The sequence below is a fragment of the Branchiostoma belcheri genome, unplaced genomic scaffold (genome assembly GCF_001625305.1).
Source record: "Branchiostoma belcheri isolate BF01 breed outbred unplaced genomic scaffold, Haploidv18h27 scaffold3, whole genome shotgun sequence".
Classification (NCBI taxonomy): Eukaryota; Metazoa; Chordata; class Leptocardii; order Amphioxiformes; family Branchiostomatidae; genus Branchiostoma; species Branchiostoma belcheri.
In genome coordinates, this window is record NW_017803909.1 from 5398554 (window position 1) to 5419892 (window position 21339).

The 21339-nt window shown below is 43.7% G+C and overlaps 3 protein-coding genes and 1 pseudogene across 4 annotated transcripts; 1 reads left to right on the forward strand and 3 right to left on the reverse strand.

The window, feature by feature from the left end:
* Positions 1 to 186: 186 nt before the first annotated feature.
* On the reverse strand, positions 187 to 3436 carry LOC109473869. Its single transcript, XM_019773992.1, has 5 exons — positions 3217 to 3436; positions 2156 to 2796; positions 1433 to 1592; positions 801 to 943; positions 187 to 421 (listed from the first exon to the last, which is right to left on the reverse strand). Exons 2-5 carry the CDS (start codon positions 2769 to 2771, stop codon positions 225 to 227), a joined length of 1116 nt encoding a protein of 371 aa, XP_019629551.1. The 5' UTR covers positions 2772 to 2796; positions 3217 to 3436; the 3' UTR covers positions 187 to 224.
* A 493-nt stretch (positions 3437 to 3929) lies between these two features.
* On the forward strand, positions 3930 to 10121 carry LOC109474068. Of its 2 annotated transcripts, none has more exons than XM_019774287.1 (4): positions 3930 to 5522; positions 8274 to 8474; positions 8874 to 9058; positions 9627 to 10121. In XM_019774287.1, exons 1-4 carry the CDS (start codon positions 3930 to 3932, stop codon positions 9688 to 9690), a joined length of 2043 nt encoding a protein of 680 aa, XP_019629846.1. In that variant the 3' UTR covers positions 9691 to 10121. The 2 variants fall into 2 exon arrangements, with proteins under 2 accessions (XP_019629846.1, XP_019629847.1); XM_019774288.1 differs by having other exon boundaries at positions 8877 to 9058.
* Positions 10122 to 10538: 417 nt separating this feature from the next.
* On the reverse strand, positions 10539 to 14579 carry LOC109473385 (sialate O-acetylesterase-like). Its single transcript, XM_019773246.1, has 10 exons — positions 14447 to 14579; positions 14165 to 14320; positions 13578 to 13759; positions 13146 to 13288; positions 12828 to 13004; positions 12532 to 12647; positions 12267 to 12397; positions 11969 to 12123; positions 11256 to 11463; positions 10539 to 10772 (listed from the first exon to the last, which is right to left on the reverse strand). The coding sequence occupies exons 1-10, from the start codon at positions 14505 to 14507 to the stop codon at positions 10539 to 10541; spliced, it is 1563 nt and encodes a 520-aa protein (XP_019628805.1). The 5' UTR covers positions 14508 to 14579.
* Positions 14580 to 16252: 1673 nt separating this feature from the next.
* Positions 16253 to 20953, reverse strand: LOC109473386 (annotated as a pseudogene).
* Positions 20954 to 21339: the final 386 nt, after the last annotated feature.

A 21339-nucleotide genomic window follows, 5' to 3' on the forward strand; every position in this document is an offset into this window, starting at 1 on the left:
TACATGGAAGTGGAAAATAAATATATCAACTGTCGTGGATGGTCTTATTTCTGCTCATCATGGAAGAAAAGAAAGATTAAATGATAGCTAACAATATTACGTCCGTTTGAAACGTCATAATCATAATCATTGAGCGTTTGGTGCAGTACGTATACGTAGTACGCCATTCGTATGACAGTCTAGGATCTATTTGCCAAAAAAGGTGGAACGTAAGCAGGAGATTATTAGTACTTTACGTTCTTGGATAGCTCGTAGTTCTCCAACTCTATTCCGGGGAAGATGCTCAGCGCTGTGCACGTGTGTGTAAGGCGGAACCCGTGTGCGGTCAGCGTCCCTAACTTGTCGGTCTCCAGCTCGGACAGGGTGGCTCGGATCTCCCCTTTGCTGTTACTGTACGACTCGGCAGATTTCAATAGCTCGCCTACACGGACATAAAAAAAGGAGAAAAGGCCACTAAGCGGTAAGAGGTCAAAGTGTTGCTACCGTTCTTGAGAAAAGGCCACTAAGCGGTAAGAAGGCAAAATATTGCAACAGTTCTAGAGAAAAGGCCACTAAGCGATAAGAACGCAAAGTGTTGCAACCGTTCTAGTAGTTAGATAGGTACTAGTATGTAACCATCTAGTAGTTAGAGAGGTACTAGTATGTAACCATCTATGTCGCAGGGTCAGTTGATACAGAATTGGTCCCCTCGCATGTACCAAATATCTCAAATCAGTATGTACATGCAATCTTCATTTAAGATACAGACTTTATCATGTTTAGTAGCTCTTACAATGTCCGAGTGACAAATACGCCTGTACCTGGCACGTCAAACCTCTCGTTCTCTACCCAGATGATCTCCTTGATGACCGGGTGATCTCCTTGATCACCCACGGGTGACACCAGCCTGACGACTCCCTGGACTCGGCTCTTGTACACGGCCACGAGGTACCGGGACAGACTTCTGAAAATGACATGTACATGTATTTTATAGCCTCCTTCGCAGATTTTTGGGGCGGTAGCGTTAATTTGTTTTTCGGGGAGCGAAGTAGCCTCCTGTGCAGGCCCCGCGGCGGTGGAGAAGAGTTTTTAACGCATTATTTTAATATAGCCGGCCATCCTACATAGCCGACGAGAGAAGGTTGCTTTCCGCCCACGGAGAAAAACTCTTCTCCACCGCCGCGGGGCCTGCACAGGAGGCTAGGAGCGAAGCAAGTCATGCCGCGGAGGGACGGTTTTGCCGCCGAGGGACTTTGCCGGGGAGAGACGGTTTCGCCGCCAAACCGCCTAAAAATTAACACCGCCGCCTCATAAGTCTGCGAAGGAGGCTTTATATTTTGTGCAATAAACATAGTAAGCAATCGGGTATTACAGCAATTGAATTCAAAGAAGACATCATGAAGACCAAAATATTACACACCCTTCTGTGCTAATCTCATACATCATTCCATACCCCTCATCGTTCCTTCGTTCCTGTTCCTGGGTCCAGTAACTGCTCAGTTGGGCCTGCATGACGCCCACCCAGAGGGGTAAAGCCGCTAGGATGGCGACCAGCTCGCTGTGCAGTAGGCTGTTGATCACTCCACCGATCACAAGCATTGCTGTAAAGCTACCTGTGGAAAAGAAAACAGTATGAGTATGAGCGGCATAATGACAAAGAGTAAACCAATTAACCAAGACATTAAGATTCATATAGCCAGCATGATGTAGCTGCTGAATAAATTCTCTTGCTCAGAGGATGTTGAAAGACACTGTCTATGTGTCTTGTTGCGATCGAGACTAACCATTTGAAGCGCCCTATAAAGTTTCTATATTAAAAAAAACCCAGACAGTTACAACAATTCTCCATCCTCATAATTTCGTCATTTAGAAGATCACCAAAAGACTGCATTTCTACTAAGATCACAAAACCCACTAATTATGCAGAATGTGGGAGTATTCATTATCCATTGACTTCAAGAAGTTGAACCCCATAATAGCTAGCGTAGTAGTAGAAGTAGAAGTTTTTCCAGACAGTTGTTACCTGTCTCCTTTTACTGTATTGCAATGAGTATCATACTTGATTGTAAAAGCAATTAGCCTTCGGGCATGATTTTGCAAATAAAGTTTCTATTTAGCTCTTTAATGTTTGAAGGGCCCTGTCTAACAACTATGTGCAACAAAAAGTACAACCTACCAGGCATGGACAGGATATGGAGCTGTGCAGGTAGCAGAAGTCTCGCACGGTCATGCTCGAGCATCTTTGCGACTCTCGCCATGTCCTGTGGACGAGCTTCCCGTACCTCGAGCTGCTGCTCTGGGGAGGTAGGCCACAGGTATCCCGTCAGCCCAGTGACGGCCCTTGTCGTAGTAGATACAACTGCCCGTGCAGGAACGACAACAGGGTAGTAGAAGGCGAGGTTTGTAGCCGCTGTTAAGCCATGACGTGTGACAGAACAAGCCGTACCAAACATACACCGTGGGGCACCTAGCACACACTTCCCTACGCGTAGTAACTGTTGTGAAGTGCAGATCTCTGGGCGCTTCTGTAGATTGTTGTTATCCTCTATATCCTGAAACCGTTTCCCTTGCCGAGGCCCATCTACTGCCGACGTTGAAACCCAGAAGAACCCGACAGGACGCATGGCATGGTGAAGTAGTGTGTAGGGCAGCATGGTGAAGACAGAAGTGGCGTGCATCAGAGACGCGACCAGCGTCAGCGTCAACATCGCGGCGGTAGATGTCAGGTGGACCAGTGACGTCAGCAGCCGCCATGGCCACAACACCGCCAGTAGGACTGACTTCCCTCTCATACCGCTCTAACTCACAACAGATATTCTGCAGAAATGAATATTTTCCAGTAACTATCTCTCACTCCTGTGGTTCATTGATATGTGTGCAAAAGATTGTTCATAGAATGGGATGTACCAAGAGCAACCACGGTCCAAACGAGCAATCTTTACATAACAAAATTCCAGACTTGAAAACAATCACCTGAGTAAGACAGTAGGAAGCTGTGTATAGTACAAGCTAAATCGGTAAGTGGATGCTTGGGGCTTTTTCTTGAGATTTGAGAAAAGCCATTGTAGTATACCATATGCATTTATTTCAACGTTTGGTACCTCGCACCCGTCTTCCTGTCTTTTCCTCGGGTGTTATAAGCTGGAAATACCCGTCTTCCTGTCTTTTCCTCGGGTGTTATAAGCTGGAAATACTGTCTAGTAGATAGAAGAAGAAATAGAGGATAGAGTTGTCTACCTTATTCAGCTCCTGGCGTCCCTGTGCAAGATTGGGGGGCAGCAGAGTCTCAGTGAAGGCGTCATGGATGTTTTGTTGCTACATGTCTACACAGGAACACGTAGAGTCAGTCTTGGTCGATCTCAAGACACTTTTCAAACGAGGACGCTGTGCATGTGGTGTCGGTTAACGCCAGGGAAATCGGTACGGGCGTGGCTGCTGTGTGCTCACCTGATCACATACCTGGAGATGTGATACCAGCCATCTCATTGGCTGTTGAAGTAATGGGATCACATCGACACCTAGCAAATTTGCCTATGGGTTTGTGTTCCATTGACAACTATCCATTAGCTGTCTCGCTGAAATGAGTTTGAATGCACATCCCCTGGTCTTATGCATGCTATGTCAACGTTTCTGATTACTATAAAACTGCTGCTGGATGGTTAAGTATCAAACCAATGCTATGATTACCAGACTTATCATAGATATATCGCTGCACTCAGAAGATTTTACTTATTCAAACTGTACGGTAGGGATACGGGTGGACTTGATGTGTCTGGGCCTATTCAAATATCAAAACAAGGGAGAAAATGACGTGGTCATCATTTCGATTGTTTCAACGTAACAATCCGCAACAATGTAACACTGAAAGTCGAACCATTGTGACCTTTTTGCACTATAACTACATTTGCTTGTTCCTTTATGACGTAAGAATTCAACTCGCACTATGGAAGATGAAACCGCCACGTTCGGACGAAGTGCTCCGACGAGCGCCGAGAGGCCGGGACAACCCGACCGTGTTCGCGTCTGAGGAGTACCCCGACAGGGTCGTGGAGTCCGAGAGTCAAGACTCCTTCGCTGCGGACATCTCAGACCTCTCCATGGACGAGTCCAGCAGGGGGAACGGAGAGGCGTGGTGGGAAAAACCGAGCGACGAAAGTGACGACGCCAGCTGGGTACAGAAGTTATCCAACGCACCCCCTCTGATGAGACAACCGATAAAGTTAGCCGTCAAGTCCACGGAACCAAGAAATGCCAGCGCCGCTCGCCGTTCAGAGGTACGAGGTGGACAAAACGCCCGCGAAATGGCATATAGGTTTCCAGAACGTTCAGAGGATAAACATAAACAAGAGCGTAGAAGGAGCGAGGAGAACGCTGCGCCAAAAACATCGGATCTGAACGCTGAAAATCCCGAGGTGTCATCATACCGTCTCAGTGGAGAAGAACAGGATTCTGAGGACGGCGCGTGCAGTTATACAGAGGGCGCTGTTGCACGGTTGTCTAGTTTTTACGAACGCCTCAGCAATGTGCCGCCTCTGATGGACAAAACACTCATGACATTATCACAAAAAGCGGATGCTCCCGCCTCGAACGCCGGTACCAGTGGCTCTCCACCCGGGGATGCAGAAGCTACCCTTCCCGACGCAACTGACGAGCAGTGGCGATGGGTCCAGGCGACAGTCCTGGAGCCGGACGGCCCACTGCACGAGCCCATGGTCTCCTGCTTGGCACACGTTGTCAGCACCGAGAGCCTGTCACTGGACACCCGGCAGGATGGCACAGTGACCCCGCGAGACGTCTTCCTCACTTCGATGAAAGATCTCCGAGACATGGTGGCAGGCCTCCTCGACCGCCTCCTAAATTATCTTCGGGACAGAGTGACTCTGCACTGCAAGGCCGAGGCTCCATCAGAAGTAGAAAAGAAGCTCTCGCTCGACGTGGTATGTTTTCTGAACGCCATGTCTTCCCTCGACTTGGCGTTGTCAGGTGAGGATGGCAACGATTCTTACAGAGAACAGCCACTGTACATTCCAGAACAACCTGAGACCAAAGCGAGAACCGATATGAACATTCTGGAACGCATGATGACAAAACTACACCCTAAAACTGTTCAGGAACAATACGCGGAAACATGTGCCCAACGAAATGATTCTGGTCATCACAAGAAGAGATCTCTTCTATCAGAGTACGCGGTTTGGTTAAAGGCGAAGGAAAAGGCGTCGCATAACAGAGATATTAGTCAAAAAACGCATGGTAGACAGGCACACAAATTTCCCTCCCTGTCCTACATCATTGATAAAATCAGAGGAAGAGCAAAAGAAGCCGACGATGTCGAGATGGGAACGGTGGATCCACAGTCAGAGGGGGAGGAGGAGAAACTGGAGACGGAGACCGAGAAGATGATGAGAAGAGCCTTGGAGGAGGAAAGACGTCTGACTGGCCTCTTGAGGAAGTTGATGGCTGAGATGAAGGAAGACGTCCGAGTCGATCCACTGAGAACGTCTTCAGATCTGTCCACCTGGTCTACTTCATCAGTGATTTCATTGGTGAGAATGCTTATTGAATAAGGAACCATATCAGTACCCATAGAAACTCTAAGTACTTATAGAAACTCGAAGTACCCATGGAAACTCGAAATACACACACAAGAAAACAAGTGCTTCTGCAAAAGCTGACCATTTTCGCCGCTTACAGGCTTACAGTTTTTACGAACATTTTCCCCATCCTAGCATTTCAATTTACCTAAGTTATATAAATGGTTCTAGTTCTTATCAACATTGTATATAATGAGAGAACATGCACTTCTATATTTCAACTCTTTAAGTTTAAAACATTACAAAAATCAAGTATATAACAGTTTATAACCTGTTTTCTCTCTTTTAAGAGTCTTTTTAACAGAATAAAAAAATGAGACACAAAAGTACATTTTAACTTAAATTATAAGTAACGTTAATATATATATATATAATTTTATTCAAAATCTCTTCTATGGCTTGTCCCCAACATCTAAGTTTACAAACCTCGTGACATTCAACCAGGGCTTTAGCCAGCGCCCGTTTTACCGTCGATTGACGGTATTTTTTCCCGTCGGACGGTAAAAATCTAATCCTTACCGTCAACATTGACGGTCAAAAATCGTGGGTGAAGACATTAAACTTAGCAAAAAATGTAGCGAATTTGAATGAGCCACGGCGCGGGGTCTTTCCAAAGCGCGTCGCGTCTTTTCAAAACGCCGCGGGCCCACACATTTCTTATTTAAATACGGCGGGAAACCTGACTTCAAGGAACGTGCCGATGTCTGTTAACTCGGTTCTTTTCTTCAATGTTGCTGTCTGTTTAAACAACATGTGCTAACGGCCACATAAGAACAATGGCTCGACTCAGACTCACGCTGGTAACTGTACATGACAATAAGATAAATAAACAACATGTGGCAACGAACAAAGAAATATCAAACGTTTTGAAAATATACTGTACTTGAATTTTCATACCATCGCAAGAAAACGGAGATCGATCTACGCAAAGTGGCTTTATTATTTATATAAACTTCGTTAAACCACCTTCGAAGACTTGAGCGGCAGCATAAAGATAAATTTTCTGGAGCCGATGGCTGAAGCAAGTTTTTGCCGGCGTACGTAACTCCCTCCGCGGCAAAATCCCATATGCCGTAGCGAAATCGCGTCTCAGCACTTCCCCAAATCAACTCCATGGCCGCTAAAGTCTGCAAATGAGGTTAAACTTCCTCATTTCGGTTGAGAAGCGAAGCTACTAGTATAAAATCATGTGCATGGCGGCCATTTTGTTTGCTACCCGAAGTCTTCTGATCTAAATAAGGAAATCGTCGGAAATCTGAGCCACATCCCTCGCTGTCGGCATGCGCTCGGGGCTGGCTCGGTGGAAATCGGAGGCTGTGGCGTCAGGACTAGGTTTATTTGCATGGCTCGGGAAGCCGCCGCGGCTTGAATCGCAGCGGGATTTGGGCGCCGGGCGGGTCAAACAAAGGGAATATGAAGTTGTGAGGACCATAGTTTTTTTTTCATTCTTCAAATTGCAGATTGTGTAATTTTTATCCTGAAATCTTGAAAATCTATCTGCAAATTGCAGACTGAAGACGGGTATTTAGAACACCGAATACATGAAGTGTGCGGGGGGGCATGATGTCGATCACCGGATCATGATTTTTTTTCGCGTTGACCCTGATTCAACCCTAAAATGATACTCGAAGAGAACTTCAAAAGTCATCTTTTACTAATCATATATAATTGTTTACATTATATCATTTGATCAACCTGATCCATTAAAAATTGTCAATGGAAAATACCTTGCCAAACAATGCAATACCTATTTAAGTTAATTAAACACTCACTCATTAATTAATTAATTTCCTAAAATACAAAAGACATGTTGGTGAAAGTTAGGCACCCAGGTAATATCAATAGTTCCACGGACAGCTATGTAGGCCGGAGCTTCTATTGCGTGCGATCTACGTTTGGTCAGAAAATACACCCCCCCCCCAACACACACACACACAAAAACACCGATCCGGGAACGCCTGAAAAGGAGGCTTTTAATAAGCTTTGCCTGCAGCGCCTTGATTGGTCGGACGTGTGACCCTCTGGACTGCCGGCTAATGGAAATCTGAACATCTAGACTAATCCACACTGCTAATGCTCATTGACATAATTTATGCAGTTTATTAAAATCCTTGATTACTGTGATTATAGACATGTCTATAGACATGTCTTTATCAACATTTTTGGCAAATAATAAAATCAAGTTATTGTTCAAGACAAATTAAGTTTGTTTTGTCAGCAGCTTTGTTATGCAACATTAATAGAACTATGATTTTGAAATTAGCAACCATAATGGAAAGTATACAAACGTCCAAGGCATAAATGGTAAAAAGTGCACTCGCAACAACGACATCTAGCGACATGCGGCAACTCAGCATGTCTGCATGGCCGTCGCAACAACGACATCTAGCGACATGCGGTGACTTAGCATGTCTGCATGGCCGTTGAAGGGTGGAACCGTTGATCCATCCATCCGTTGATCCAATCTCAATCTCGTCTGAGTTACCATTTTCGCGCATGCGCGAAAATGGTAAAAAATTGTACCTATGGTCTTTCGTACATTCGGGATCGGTCTACTAAAGTTGTTTTTCTGCAGTAACGCAGGTGTGTATAAAACCGGGGAGAGATCACGCAGACATGGCATGATCTCCAGGTGTGGGAGAGGCATGTTAGGGACGAAGTAGTAGTCTATTCGATGCTGACATCCCTTTACTTGGTTCATAGAACAGTCAGATAAGCACTCTAGCGGCCAAGATGGTGGAGGAGGTTTGTGTTGCCCTGGCCCACTGCCACAGTAGCGGGAGCGCCTCCAGAGGGAGCGTTACCAGCGAGCCTACTGCGGACAGAAAAGCGTTCACCGAAGTCGTCATGAATATGGTGGTCACCCTGGCAAAGAAAAGGGCTCAAGCTGAGAGAGAGTCATGGGTAAAGGAGTTTAAAATTTCTGATAGGAACTATTGACTTATATGGGGTTTCTCTAGACAGTTTTGCAGTGTTTCAATTCTTACTATACTGGTTTGTCCTTTAACCGAACTTGAGGGGTTGTTCAACAGTTTATGTTTTCCTGTGTCCAGTTCTGCACTGATGTAAACTTCTAAATCTTGACAGTTAAAGAATACACGGCTCAAATAGTCCGATCCTGAAGCCCCGCCCACCTCCGCCAGAACACAGAAATGCAAATATTTGACGGACATGTAGCCACTCTCTCATTGATAGAACCGCTAATTGCCATTCTCCCATTGGTTGAGCTTCTAATTCTGATGATGGACATTCGGGATCTGTCTATTTTCCGCGACAGTACGGTTCAATCGTTTTCTTTTTCAGCAGGAATCCAGCAAGTCCCCAGAGGAAGACAGTGCTACCGCATCCCCGGATCTCAGTACCGATGACGTTGCGGACCTCGCCGTGGGGATGATGTACGGAGACGCCGGATCTGACGTCGACGTCGACTCGCTGATAGGAGATCTGCGATCACTGAGAGACTCTCTACTGGCCGACGGTGTCGACAGGTTGGTATGGTCTCATGTCATAAATAGCTTACATACATGTTGGGTTCACTAAGCTAACGCAACAACGAATTTTCGACGAGGTTTTGGCTCTGTACCGTACTCTTCTCTAGGTCGAACTACAATTCCCTTAGCACACGTGATTTCGTATGGTTCAGGTCATCGTGTTTTCTTGCGTGACGTGTTTTTATTCTTTTGAATGCTGAAGCTCGTTAATATTTCTAGTGTTAAAGTGATTTCTAATGACAGGTGGTCTCAGATTTGAAAATCCTAACGTAAAGCGATTTCATTATCATTCATTGTTTCACTTAGAATACAACATTTGCAAAGCAAATGCATAATGTTTACCTTCGCATATGGTCTGCTCTGTTAATTGACAGGAGTCTAAATCCCTCCTGCTACAAAATTGCAACATGATGTAACCCAACACTAGTTACCATGGTGATAGACGTCTGGTTCAGGTAATTGACCTTATTTGTTTGGAGAAGACGAATAGGAAGAAGAAACAGAGAAAAATCAATATGTCTCCTTCTGCGAATGTAAACTTTTTATGTTTCCTGTCCTCTTTCAGCACCGTGATCGACGGAGAGCCGACAGCGGCGAGGGCATCTGGAGTCCGGAAAACAGAAGTTTGAGGACGTTTATCTCTTCTGAAGGACGTAGCAATGCTGGCATTATTTTTGTACAAACAATTTATAATCATGTGGAGAAAGTACCAAGGTATGGGTTCGACTCAATCATGAAATCGCAACATTGACTATGATTACTATACTCAAGAATTGATGTCTTAGCCTGTGTAGTCTAATTTAGCTCGGTATTTCCATCAAGTCACAGTATAAGATAAACCATGATGGTACCATCTTTTGTTGGCAATCTTTTGTAGCAAGTACATGTGCTCAATCTATCATAAATACCTGTGGGTAGACACAACAATTCTAGGGTGTTTCAGGTTGACATTGTTTCTAATAATGGTGCTTGGTAAATTTGTTCTGACATATTTGTCGTGTAAGTACATAAATAACCTCTGTTGAATGGTTCACGAATTGAAAGTAAAACAAGTGACACTCTTTTTCTTCCAATAGCTGCAGAGTTTCTATCACAACGCACTGACATAATACCAGAGCAAGAAATCACACAAATGTTTACTTTGACACTTTTGCATATCTTACAAACCATCTATTTTATACAAGACTTTGAGGTACATGAAATACAAAATGAATAGCAGCATTTATACACCCCATTTCTTAATATCAAAAAAGATCATATAAAAAGAATTCCATACATGTTACGATTATGTAAATATCACAGTTTGCTGTTGAGACAAATTAGTAGCAGTTGAATTTCACATCTTGCTACAGTACTTCAGGACTCCTCTGCCTGAAGCTCAGCTTGGAATCGCACAGTCAAACTAGATGTAAGCCACCATTATCTAAGTATTTCAGCATTTTACAAGTTACACCAGTAGATATCATTCACTGCTATTCTAGCAGGGAGGTTTCTTGTTCAGTTCCATCATGCATCCAAAGAACGGCGCCTCGGGTAAGTCGTTTTCCACAGAGTACACGGCACATTCCTTAAAGTCGCAGGGCCACTGCTTCCACAGGTAGCGGATGTACGTGACGTTCTCCCAGCAGTCCTGCGTGAGCTGCAGGGTGATGGAATAGGAGGTGCTGAACACGATGGGGACTTGAACCCACTCATGCGAAGTCATGGAGCACTGGTCCAAGTCTGGGGAGCAGCACACCTGGGGGGACGTCACAAATGTACAATCTTTACTGAAACAAACTGGTCTAAGTCTGGGGAGCAGCACACCTGGGGGGAACGTCACAAATGTACAATCTTTACTGAAACAAACTGGTCCAAGTCTGGGGAGCAGCACACCTGGGGGGAACATCACAAATGTACAATCTTTACTGAAACAAACTGGTCCAAGTCTGGGGAGCAGCACACCTGGGGGGAACGTCACAAATGTACAATCTTTACTGAAACAAACTGGTCCAAGTCTGGGGACACCTGGGGAGAACGTCACAGATGTACAGAATTTATGTACATACATTTATGTTGTAACAAATGTAGATCTACAATCTTTACTGAAACAAACTGGCCCAGCACACCTGGGGGAATGTCACAAATGTAGAACTTTTGTACAATGTCACAAATGTAGAAAAAGTTGTACAGCAAGAAGACTAGCACAGCTAACCACTTTTCTTACCTCAAAACCGTCGTCGGACTTAACAGTGATCTTCACTGATTTGGAGTAGACCCTACGCACGGTGTTCTTCTCAGGGTCCACGTCCACACTGACAGAACGCGGGCCCTGGAATATCACGTTGGCCTCATTGTACGCTACAGCACGCGCACCGAGGACCAATCGGCTTCCAACGTCTTGTTTATCGCGAGGATGAATGCTGGGTAAACAAAATACATCACAGATCAGGTATGTACAGATTTGAAGTCTCAATCTTAAAGTCCGCTGTGTTGAAATAAAGCTACATCTTCAAATCCATTCCATAGAAGCGAGCTGTGGCTCAACTGATCATGATGCAGTCCTAGGCCTATGTGTAACAAAGTGTGTATGGGGGCGGATAGTGGATCAAAGCTATATGTGTAGTGATATGCAACACTATACATAACTGGTGCGTTACGCATTGAGACGCTGTACCACGTATGCAAAACAAACAGCCAAACATGAAATTCGAATCAGGACATTCTTTCTCCTTGGTGCTGAATGGCTATCACATGGACTACCACTGCTCTTATTCATCATTTCTCTTCTACATGTATATGGTAAATAGCCAGGTCATAGTATGAGATAGAACTCTATCCATTGGACTGTACACATGCAACTTGCAATAGCTATCACGACAAGAAAGGAATGCAGGTTTCATTATGTAAAGATAAATTCAGAAATACCTGTCAAAAGGAGAGTTTGGATCCACTAGGTCCACAGCCACTGCCATGAAGACATTGGGCATGACTGGGTTAGGGACATAGCCGTAGTCAGCTGTCTGGTGCCACCTGATGGCAGGATAGCTCCTACCCATTGCACCCGGTGTTGAAGTTGATATCTGTAATTATCAGGAAAATGTTTAAGAAAGCTACATCGAAACAGATGCATGCTGCTATTCCATGCCACCCATTTTGGTGCAGAAAGAAAATGACAACTTACAACACCACAACGATACTAGCATTCTAAAAATTGTGTCTATACCTGCACAAATCCAAAGGGGAAGTGTCTGTCTGTCTGTCCCCCAGTCCCCGTGTACCACTCCTTCCTCCAGCTGTCAATCATCCCAGGGAAGGAACAGGAGTAGGAGTCAGGTTCAGGGGTGTTGGACTCTCCTGGGTAAGTACATCATAAACATAAGACCACAACAAAGTTATTTTTTAGTTCCAACATGTAATCACAAGACGCGGTGACGACACACTCAATTTTTTTAAAAATTTCTTTTATTGCCGCAACCAATACCACCTACCTTGATACCAGATTGCCCCCATGATTGTCATATTCAGCAGAGGGTGAATCATGGCGTTCCACAGCACTGAGTGTTCCCCGGGTGTGTCTCCCAGCTCTGCATCTTCAAACTCTTCCCTGTCGTGACAATGTAGGACAGTCTGATTTAGACAACACAACGGTCACTTCAAATTTGGAAAACATGTACACACGGGACTTGGGTTAAAGCCACAGCAACCAACAACGTAGTTTGTAAATTAATGACACTTTTGGGCTGATATTCAACAGTATAACAGTATAACAGTCCTTTATACCTACATGTAACTTTGTGTTATATCGCAGCTATCCAACACCTGAGGAGATGACCATGTCTCTATAGCTGTGCCGCTCCAGGTAGTGGCCACCAGTCCGATGGGGTAGCCCAGGTGTTTGTACAGATCTCTCCCATAGAACCAGCAAACAGCAGAGAAGTACTGCCAGTCTGCACCTCCAACACTTTCTATAAGGAAATATTCGAATCGCTAAAATGATTACATTATGAATACTTCTGAAACTTTGTGTCTTGTATACCCATATAAAATCATACATTGAGAAATTTGCTATAATGAAAAACAAGAAATTCACAGCAACTATTACCCACCAGGGCTGGCCACGGCCCAAGGCTGGAGGATCTTGTCCAAGTCATACAGGGGTTTGTCTGACAGCATTCTCTCAACAGTGAACAGTCTAATGTCAGGGAAGTTAGCTGCCTCTGCTATGACCGTGGGGGCATGGAATGCCTACAGTGTACAGACACATAACAAGCAGTTAGCGAATTTGACATTTATATTATGTTATTTTAGAGAAGACATTTAACAGGTAACATGTCATGATGTATATGTCCATGCATTTGTTTTTTGTTTGGTGTTTTCAGCCCGTTGCAAAAGACAAGAAATTAACTACAGTTCATTCACAGATCAATGATGTTATACCTCAAGGTGCAGATATTTGATTCCGATATACCTATCTATAGTAAGCAATGGATGAGGCACATATCATTGAGTATATCTCCTGAACAACTATCATTACCTGTCCTACAGTGAACTCCATGTTGCTCTGTCCACTGCACACCCACACGTCTCCAAACATCACGTCATCAAGAGAAATCTGCTGCAATGTTCCCTTTACGTCATGGACGCCATGAATTTGGTGGGGCCCTCCTGGTGGCATGGGGTCTAGCGAGACTTTCCAAACACCCTGCCCACCATTTCCTGAGAGAAATAATGTGAAAAAAACTAAACTGTCGATGTAATAAGGTGTATGCTAATGGAAAAACTTGTCATGAGTACTATCCGTGGAGGTTGTGTTCTATGGGAAGACACTTAAAAAGCGACTTTCCTTACTGCACTCAGATTTCACTGATACTTCAGTTGGAGAAGTAAAGACAGTAGAAGGAGAAGATTGGGCTTTTGGCGCACCTTTCAATTCTATGTCCTACACATAGATAAACAATATTCCAATTCTAACGTTTTAACTCTGCTTTTGACAGGTGTAGAGGAGCTTAGAAAGATGTAAATACATTGTATATAAGGAAATTAAACCTGGAAAATAGTAGTAGAAACACCTAGTATCGTTAAGTATACTGGAAAGAGCGTAGTTAATCCTTCAAACTGTACCTTTATAAACTTTGGTTGAGTAGAAACCTCCTGATGTAAAACTGACATTGACAGTGGCTCCCACCTCTCCATACCCCCAGAGTACAGCCCTGTGTGGGCCCTGCTGTAGAACCATGTGGTTCCCATAGTAGGACGCCCAGTTGAACGTGCCAGGAGCTAATTAGATTAAAACAGTACCATTTAATCAACGTATCTAAAATCTACAACCTTCTATACATAGCAATACAATTTTACGACAATCATAGTACCTTGAACCTTCAAGTAGGACATGGGCTATCATACCTGTTTCTGATATTGTCTCGTCCCTGAGGTTTTCTAAGATGAGATTTTTTCTGAGAAACATCTGAAGTCTGTCAATGTCCCTGTCGGTTAAGGTCAGTGTGACCCCGCCCCGTGAGGTCAGGGTGTAGGGTAAGCCCCGCCCACTTGTTTGACAGTCGGGTTGCTCCGCCCTGGTCCCCGTCGGAGGCGCTTCCTTCACCACCTGGAAGTTGGGTTGAGGCCCGCCTTGCGCGATGAGCGTGAGGATCATCAGCTCCAGCACGAAGAACCGGCGGTGCACCTTGCGCCATGCGCCCGACACTAGCCCCATCATGACTACCTGGGAGGCATCCGAACTCTGCTCATCAGGCTGAAAATATTATATATTACAGTCTTAGACTCAGATAGCTAGCAAGCACAGTTAATTTCATATATATAACGTTATATATAGTGAGAATGATGAATTTTGTATAATTGAATTCGAACATTTACGTGAATACGTTCACCGATAGAAAATATGTTACAAATTTATCTTACTTCAGTGTAAAGGAAAATTAAGTTTTGCACTTTTCAAGGGGCCTCTATCGCAAGAAAAAACAACTCAAAACGATACTTAAACCAAAAACTTGAACAACCAATTTACTGTCTAAAACGGTCCTAAAATTATTTAGAATTACATGTCAAATTGTCCTACAACATTATACATATAGCATTGTGGTAGATTATCGTCTAAAAGCATCTCATTTTGGTTAGGGACCGTCACACTTGACATGGCTTGGAATCAGCAAACTTAATCAGCAAATAAGTTCATTTTGTAGCTGTGTTTCTTCTATTTTCCAAAGAATTATACGATAAATAAGACAAAAGAAAGCCCCTCCTCTTTTCCAATCGCATAACTAGAGAGGAGTGCGCCTAGTGCGAAAACATTGGCGTGTAGAAACAAAATATTTCAAGGAAGAAATAATTTACACACCTGTAAGTTCATCCAAGAGGCGACAAGCTTGTGTCAAAAAGCTGATATTGAAGGCTCATTACTGTAAAATTTCTCCATATTGTCAGTCTGTTGAGATCCAAAAGGGTTACCATAAAAAAGACAAGGCCTCAAGGCCTTGCTTTCTGGATGACTTCCAAAACCTATATCGGGGGTGGTGTGGTATTTTAGTGCTCTCTTCCTTTGAAGTATGATGTCCAAGCTACATCTTTACTTTTCTTAACTACATCTTGGAATGCGCTATGTACCTCCTGAGAATTCTTATAGAAATGTTGCATATACACTAGCTATGGTATTGGGCATTATAAAAGCAATAGCTACCCGTTTTTAGAGTGGACCAGTCCTTTTTTTACCGTGTCAAGGGTCTAATAGTTGTCCAACAGGTTTGACAGTCTCCACGCCACCACATGCACCACATGTAGGACCTCACATACACCTCCGGGCATCGTGTGCAGTAGAGCATCACGGGTATTCAACGTGCAGTGGGGGAAACTGCCACTTGGCAACCCATAATAATCTCCAAGCAGATCATACGGTGGCAAGGCAGTATTGGAGACAGGGAGGTGTATCCACTAGGGCAAAGACGTCCCTTACCGAATAATACATGACTTGTTAGCACATGTGCATGGGTGACTCTGGGTGGTCCATGGACTGTAAAGTAAAACATCTAGTGTAAAAACATGTGACAATCTTTCCATTCTTTTTATTTTTCAAATGCATGCTATGGCAATATTTGCAGATTTTTCTATCACAACCCACAGATTTATACAGTATTACACATTGTAATACCAGGGCAATTTTACAATGAACAGAAGAAATTGCACAAATTGCACATACCTTACATTCAATCTATTTTGAACATTTTTGTGTACATGTGTACACATCCGCTTAGAAATGTACGGAGAAATATAAAGGCTTTGATATATACAAAACAAATATAAAATAAATAGTAGCATTTATACATCCTATAAGCAAATCCTTTTCCTGAATATAAAACGAATGGTATAAAAACAACCTCATACATCTTACAATGACATGTTAGACATAATTTGCTGTTGAGACACATAGTGCCAGACCATAGTAGCAGTTGAATTACACATCTTGCTACAGATAGTACTTCAGGACTCCTCTGCTTGATGCTCACAGTTTGCATAGTTAAACTAAATGTAAGCCACCATTAAACAACAATAAGTATTTCAGCATTTCACTAGTTTTAGTAGATAACACTGCACATTCACTGCTATTCTAGCAGGGAGGTTTCTTGTCCGGCTCCATCATGCATCCAAAGAACGGCGCCTCAGGTAAGTCGTTTTCCACAGAGTACACGGCACATTCCTTAAAGTCGCAGGGCCACTGCTTCCACAGGTAGCGGATGTACGTGACGTTCTCCCAGCAGTCCTGCGTGAGCTGCAGGGTGATGGAATAGGAGGTGCTGAACACGATGGGGACTTGAACCCACTCCTGCGAAGTCATGGAGCACTGGTCCAAGTCTGGGGAGCAGCACACCTGGGGGGACGTCACAAATGTACAATCTTTACTGAAACAAACTGGTCCAAGTCTGGGGAGCAGCACACCTGGGGGGAACGTCACAAATGTACAATCTTTACTGAAACAAACTGGTCCAAGTCTGGGGAGCAGCACACGTGGGGGAACGTCACAAATGTACAATCTTTACTGAAACAAACTGGTCCAAGTCTGGGGAGCAGCACACGTGGGGGAACGTCACAAATGTACAATCTTTACTGAAACAAACTGGTCCAGCGCACCTGGGGGGAATGTCGCAAATGTAAAACGTACAAGAAGAAAACAAGATCTAGAAGAATCAAAGACTAGAAAAACAGCTAACAAATTTTTCTTACCTCAAAACCGTCGTCAGACTTAACAGTGATCTTCACTGATTTGGAGTAGACCCTACGCACGGTCTTCTTCTCAGGGTCCACGTCCACACTGACAGGACGCGGGCCCTGGAATATCACGTTGGCCTCGCTGTACGCTACAGCACGCGCACCGAGGACCAATCGGCTTCCGATGTCTTGTTTATCGCGAGGATGAATGCTGGGTGAACAAAATACATCACAGGTCAGGTATGTACAGATTTTAAGTACTCAATCTTCAAGTCCACTGTGTTGAAATAAAGCTACATCTTCAAATCCATTCCATAGAAGCGAGCTGTGGCTCAACTGGTCATGTTGCAATCCTAGGCCTGTTTAACAAGGTCTGTGTGGGGTCGGATAATGGATCGAAGCTATATGTGTTGTGCTATATGTGTAGTGATATGCAACACTTATAATACATAACTGGAGAGGTTACGCATATTGAGACGCTGTACCAGTTGTGCAAAACAAACAGCCAAAACATGAAATTCGAATCAGGATATTCTTTCTCCTTGGTGCTGAATAGCTATCACATGGACTACCACTGCTCTTATTCATTATTCCTCTTCTACATGTATATGGTAAATGGCCAGGTCATAGCATGAGATAGACCTCTATCCACTGGACTGTACACAATCAACTTGCAATAGCTATCACAACAAGAAGGGAATGTAAAGATACATTCAGAAATACCTGTCAAAAGGTGAGTTTGGATCCACCAGGTCCACAGCCACTGCCATGAAGACATTGGGCATGGCTGGGTTAGGGACATAGCCGTAGTCAGCTGTCTGGTGCCATCTGATGGCAGGGTAGCTCATACCCATTGCACCCGGTGTTGAAGTTGATATATGTAATTATCAGGAAAATATTCAAGAAAGCTACATTGAAACAGATGCATACTGCTATTCCATGCCACCCATTCTGGTGCAGAAAGAAAATGACAACTTACAACACCACAACGATATTCTACAAATCGTGTCCACCTGCACGAATCCAAAGGGGAAGTGTCTGTCTGTCTGTCCCCCAGTCCCCATGTACCACTCCTTCCTCCAGCTGTCAATCATCCCAGGGAAGGAACAGGAGTAGGAGTCAGGTTCAGGGGTGTTGGACTCTCCTGGGTGAGTACATCAATATTATAAACACAAGACCACAACAAAGTTTTTTTAAAACTTCCAACATGTAATCACAAGACGCGGTGACGACACACTCAATATTTTTTAAAACTTATTTTTATGCCGCAACCAATACCACGTACCTTGATACCAGATTGCCCCCATGATTGTCATATTCAGCAGAGGATGAATCATGGCATTCCACAGCACTGAATGTTCCCTGGGTGTGTCTAGATCTCCCAGCTCTGTATCTTCAAGCTCTTCCCTGTCGACAATGTAGTACAGTCTGATTTAGACAACACAACGGTCACTTCAAAATACACACGGGACTTCGGTTAAAACCACAGCAATCAATAACTTAGTTTATAAATTAATGACATTATACACTTTTGAGCTGATATTCATGACGATTATATTACCCTTCAACAGTATAACAGTCCTTTCTACCTACCTGTAGCTTTGTGTTATATTGCAGCTATCCAACACCTGAGGTGGTGACCATGTCTCTATAGCTGTGCCGCTCCAGGAAGTGGCCACCAGTCCGATTGGGTAGCCCAGGTGTTTGTACAGATCTCTCCCAAAGAACCAGCAAACAGCAGAGAAGTACTGCCAGTCTGCACCTCCAACACTTTCTATAAGGAAATATTCGAACTGCTAAAATGATCATATTATTATGATTCCTTCTCCAATTTTGTTTGTGCCTTGTATATTCATAAAATCCTACATTTCCTTCATGAGGGTGACATACCGTCTGTTTGAGGAAGTCTAAGTTAAAGGCTACACAATAGCAACTTATGAACCTCTTTCTAAAGAGGGCTTGTTTTTGGTGTGTGCTTTTTTCTATTTGTTTGTGTGTGCGTAAGAGAAATTTGCGAAACATTTGCTATAATGAAAAACAAGAAATTCAGAACAACTGTTACCCACCAGAGCTAGCCACGGCCCAAGGCTGGAGGATCTTGTCCAAGTCATACAGAGGTTTGTCTGACTGCATTCTTTCAACAGTGAACAGTCTAATGTCAGGGAAGTTAGCTGCCTCTGCTATGACCGTGGGGGCATGGAATGCCTACAGTTTTACAGACACATAAACAAGCAGTAAGCGAATTTGACGTTTATATTATGTTATTTTAGATAAAACAGTTAACAGGTAAAATGTCATGATGTATATGTCCATGCATTTGTTTTTTGCTTGGTGTTTTCAACCCGTTGCAAAAGACGAGAAATAAACTACAGTTCATTCAATATTCACAGATCAATGACGTTATACCTCGTTGTAACGTGCCAAGGTGCAGATATTTGATTCCGATATACCTGAGCAATGGATGAGGCAGGCACATAACATTGAGTATATCCTCTGAACAACTATCATTACCTGTCCTACAGTGAACTCCATGTTGCTCTGTCCACTGCACACCCACACGTCTCCAAACATCACGTCATCAAGAGAAATCCGCTGCAGTGTTCCTTTTACATCATGGATGCCATGAATTTTGTGCGGCCCTCCTGGTGGCATGGGGTCTAGCGAGACTTTCCAAACACCCTGCCCACCATTTCCTGAGAGAAATAATGTGACAAAAACTGAACTGTCGATGTAATGAGGTGTATGCTAACGGAACAACTTGTCATGAGTTCTATCCCTGAAAGTTCTGTGTTCTATGGGAAGACACTTAAAAAGCGACTTTCCTTACTGCATGCACTCAGATTTCACTGATACTTCAGTTGGAGAAGTAAAGACAGTAGAAGGAGAAGATTGGGCTTTTGGCGCACCTTTCAATTCTATGTTCTACACATAGATAAACAATATTCCAATTCTAACGTTTTAACTCTGCTTTTGACAGGTGTAGAGGAGCTTAGAAAGATGTAAATACATTGTATATAAGGAAATTAAACCTGGAAAATAGTAGTAGAAACACCTAGTATCGTTAAGTATACTGGAAAGAGCGCAGTTAATCCTTCAAACTGTACCTTTATAAACTTTAGTTGAGTAGAAACCTCCTGATGTAACACTGATTTTGACAGTGGCTCCCACCTCTCCGTACCCCCAGAGTACAGCCCTGTGTGGGCCCTGCTGTAGAACCAGGTGGTTCCCATAGTAGGAGGCCCAGTTGAACGTGCCGGTATCTAATTAGATTAAAATAGTACCATTTAATCAACGTATCTAAAATCTACAACCTTCTATACATAGCAATACAATTTTACGACAATCATAGTACCTTGAACCTTCAAGTAGGACATGGGCTATCATACCTGTTTCTGATATTGTCTCGTCCCTGAGGTTTTCTAAGATGAGATTTTTTCTGAGAAACATCTGAAGTCTGTCAATGTCCCTGTCGGTTAAGGTCAGTGTGACCCCGCCCCGTGAGGTTAGGGTGTAGGGTAAGCCCCGCCCACTTGTTTGACAGTCGGGTTGCTCCGCCCTGGTCCCCGGAGGCGCTCCCTTCACCACTTGGAAGTTGGGTTCGGGCCCGCCTTGCGCGATGAGCGTTAGGATCATCAGCTCCAGCACGAAGAACCGGCGGGGCACCTTGCGCCATGCGCCCGACACTAGCCCCATCACGACTACCTGGGAGGCATCCGAACTCTGCTCATCAGGCTGAAAATATTATATTACAGTCTTAGACTCAGATAGCTAGCAAGCACAGTTAATTTCATATATATAACGTTATATATAGTGAGAATGATGAATTTTGTATAATTGAATTCGAACATTTACGTGAATACGTTCACCGATAGAAAATATGTTACAAATTTATCTTACTTCAGTGTAAAGGAAAATTAAGTTTTGCACTTTTCAAGGGGCCTCTATCGCAAGAAAAAACAACTCAAAACGATACTTAAACCAAAAACTTGAACAACCAATTTACTGTCTAAAACGGTCCTAAAATTATGCAATTACATGTCAAAAGACCTGCAACATTATACATATAGCATTGTGGTAGA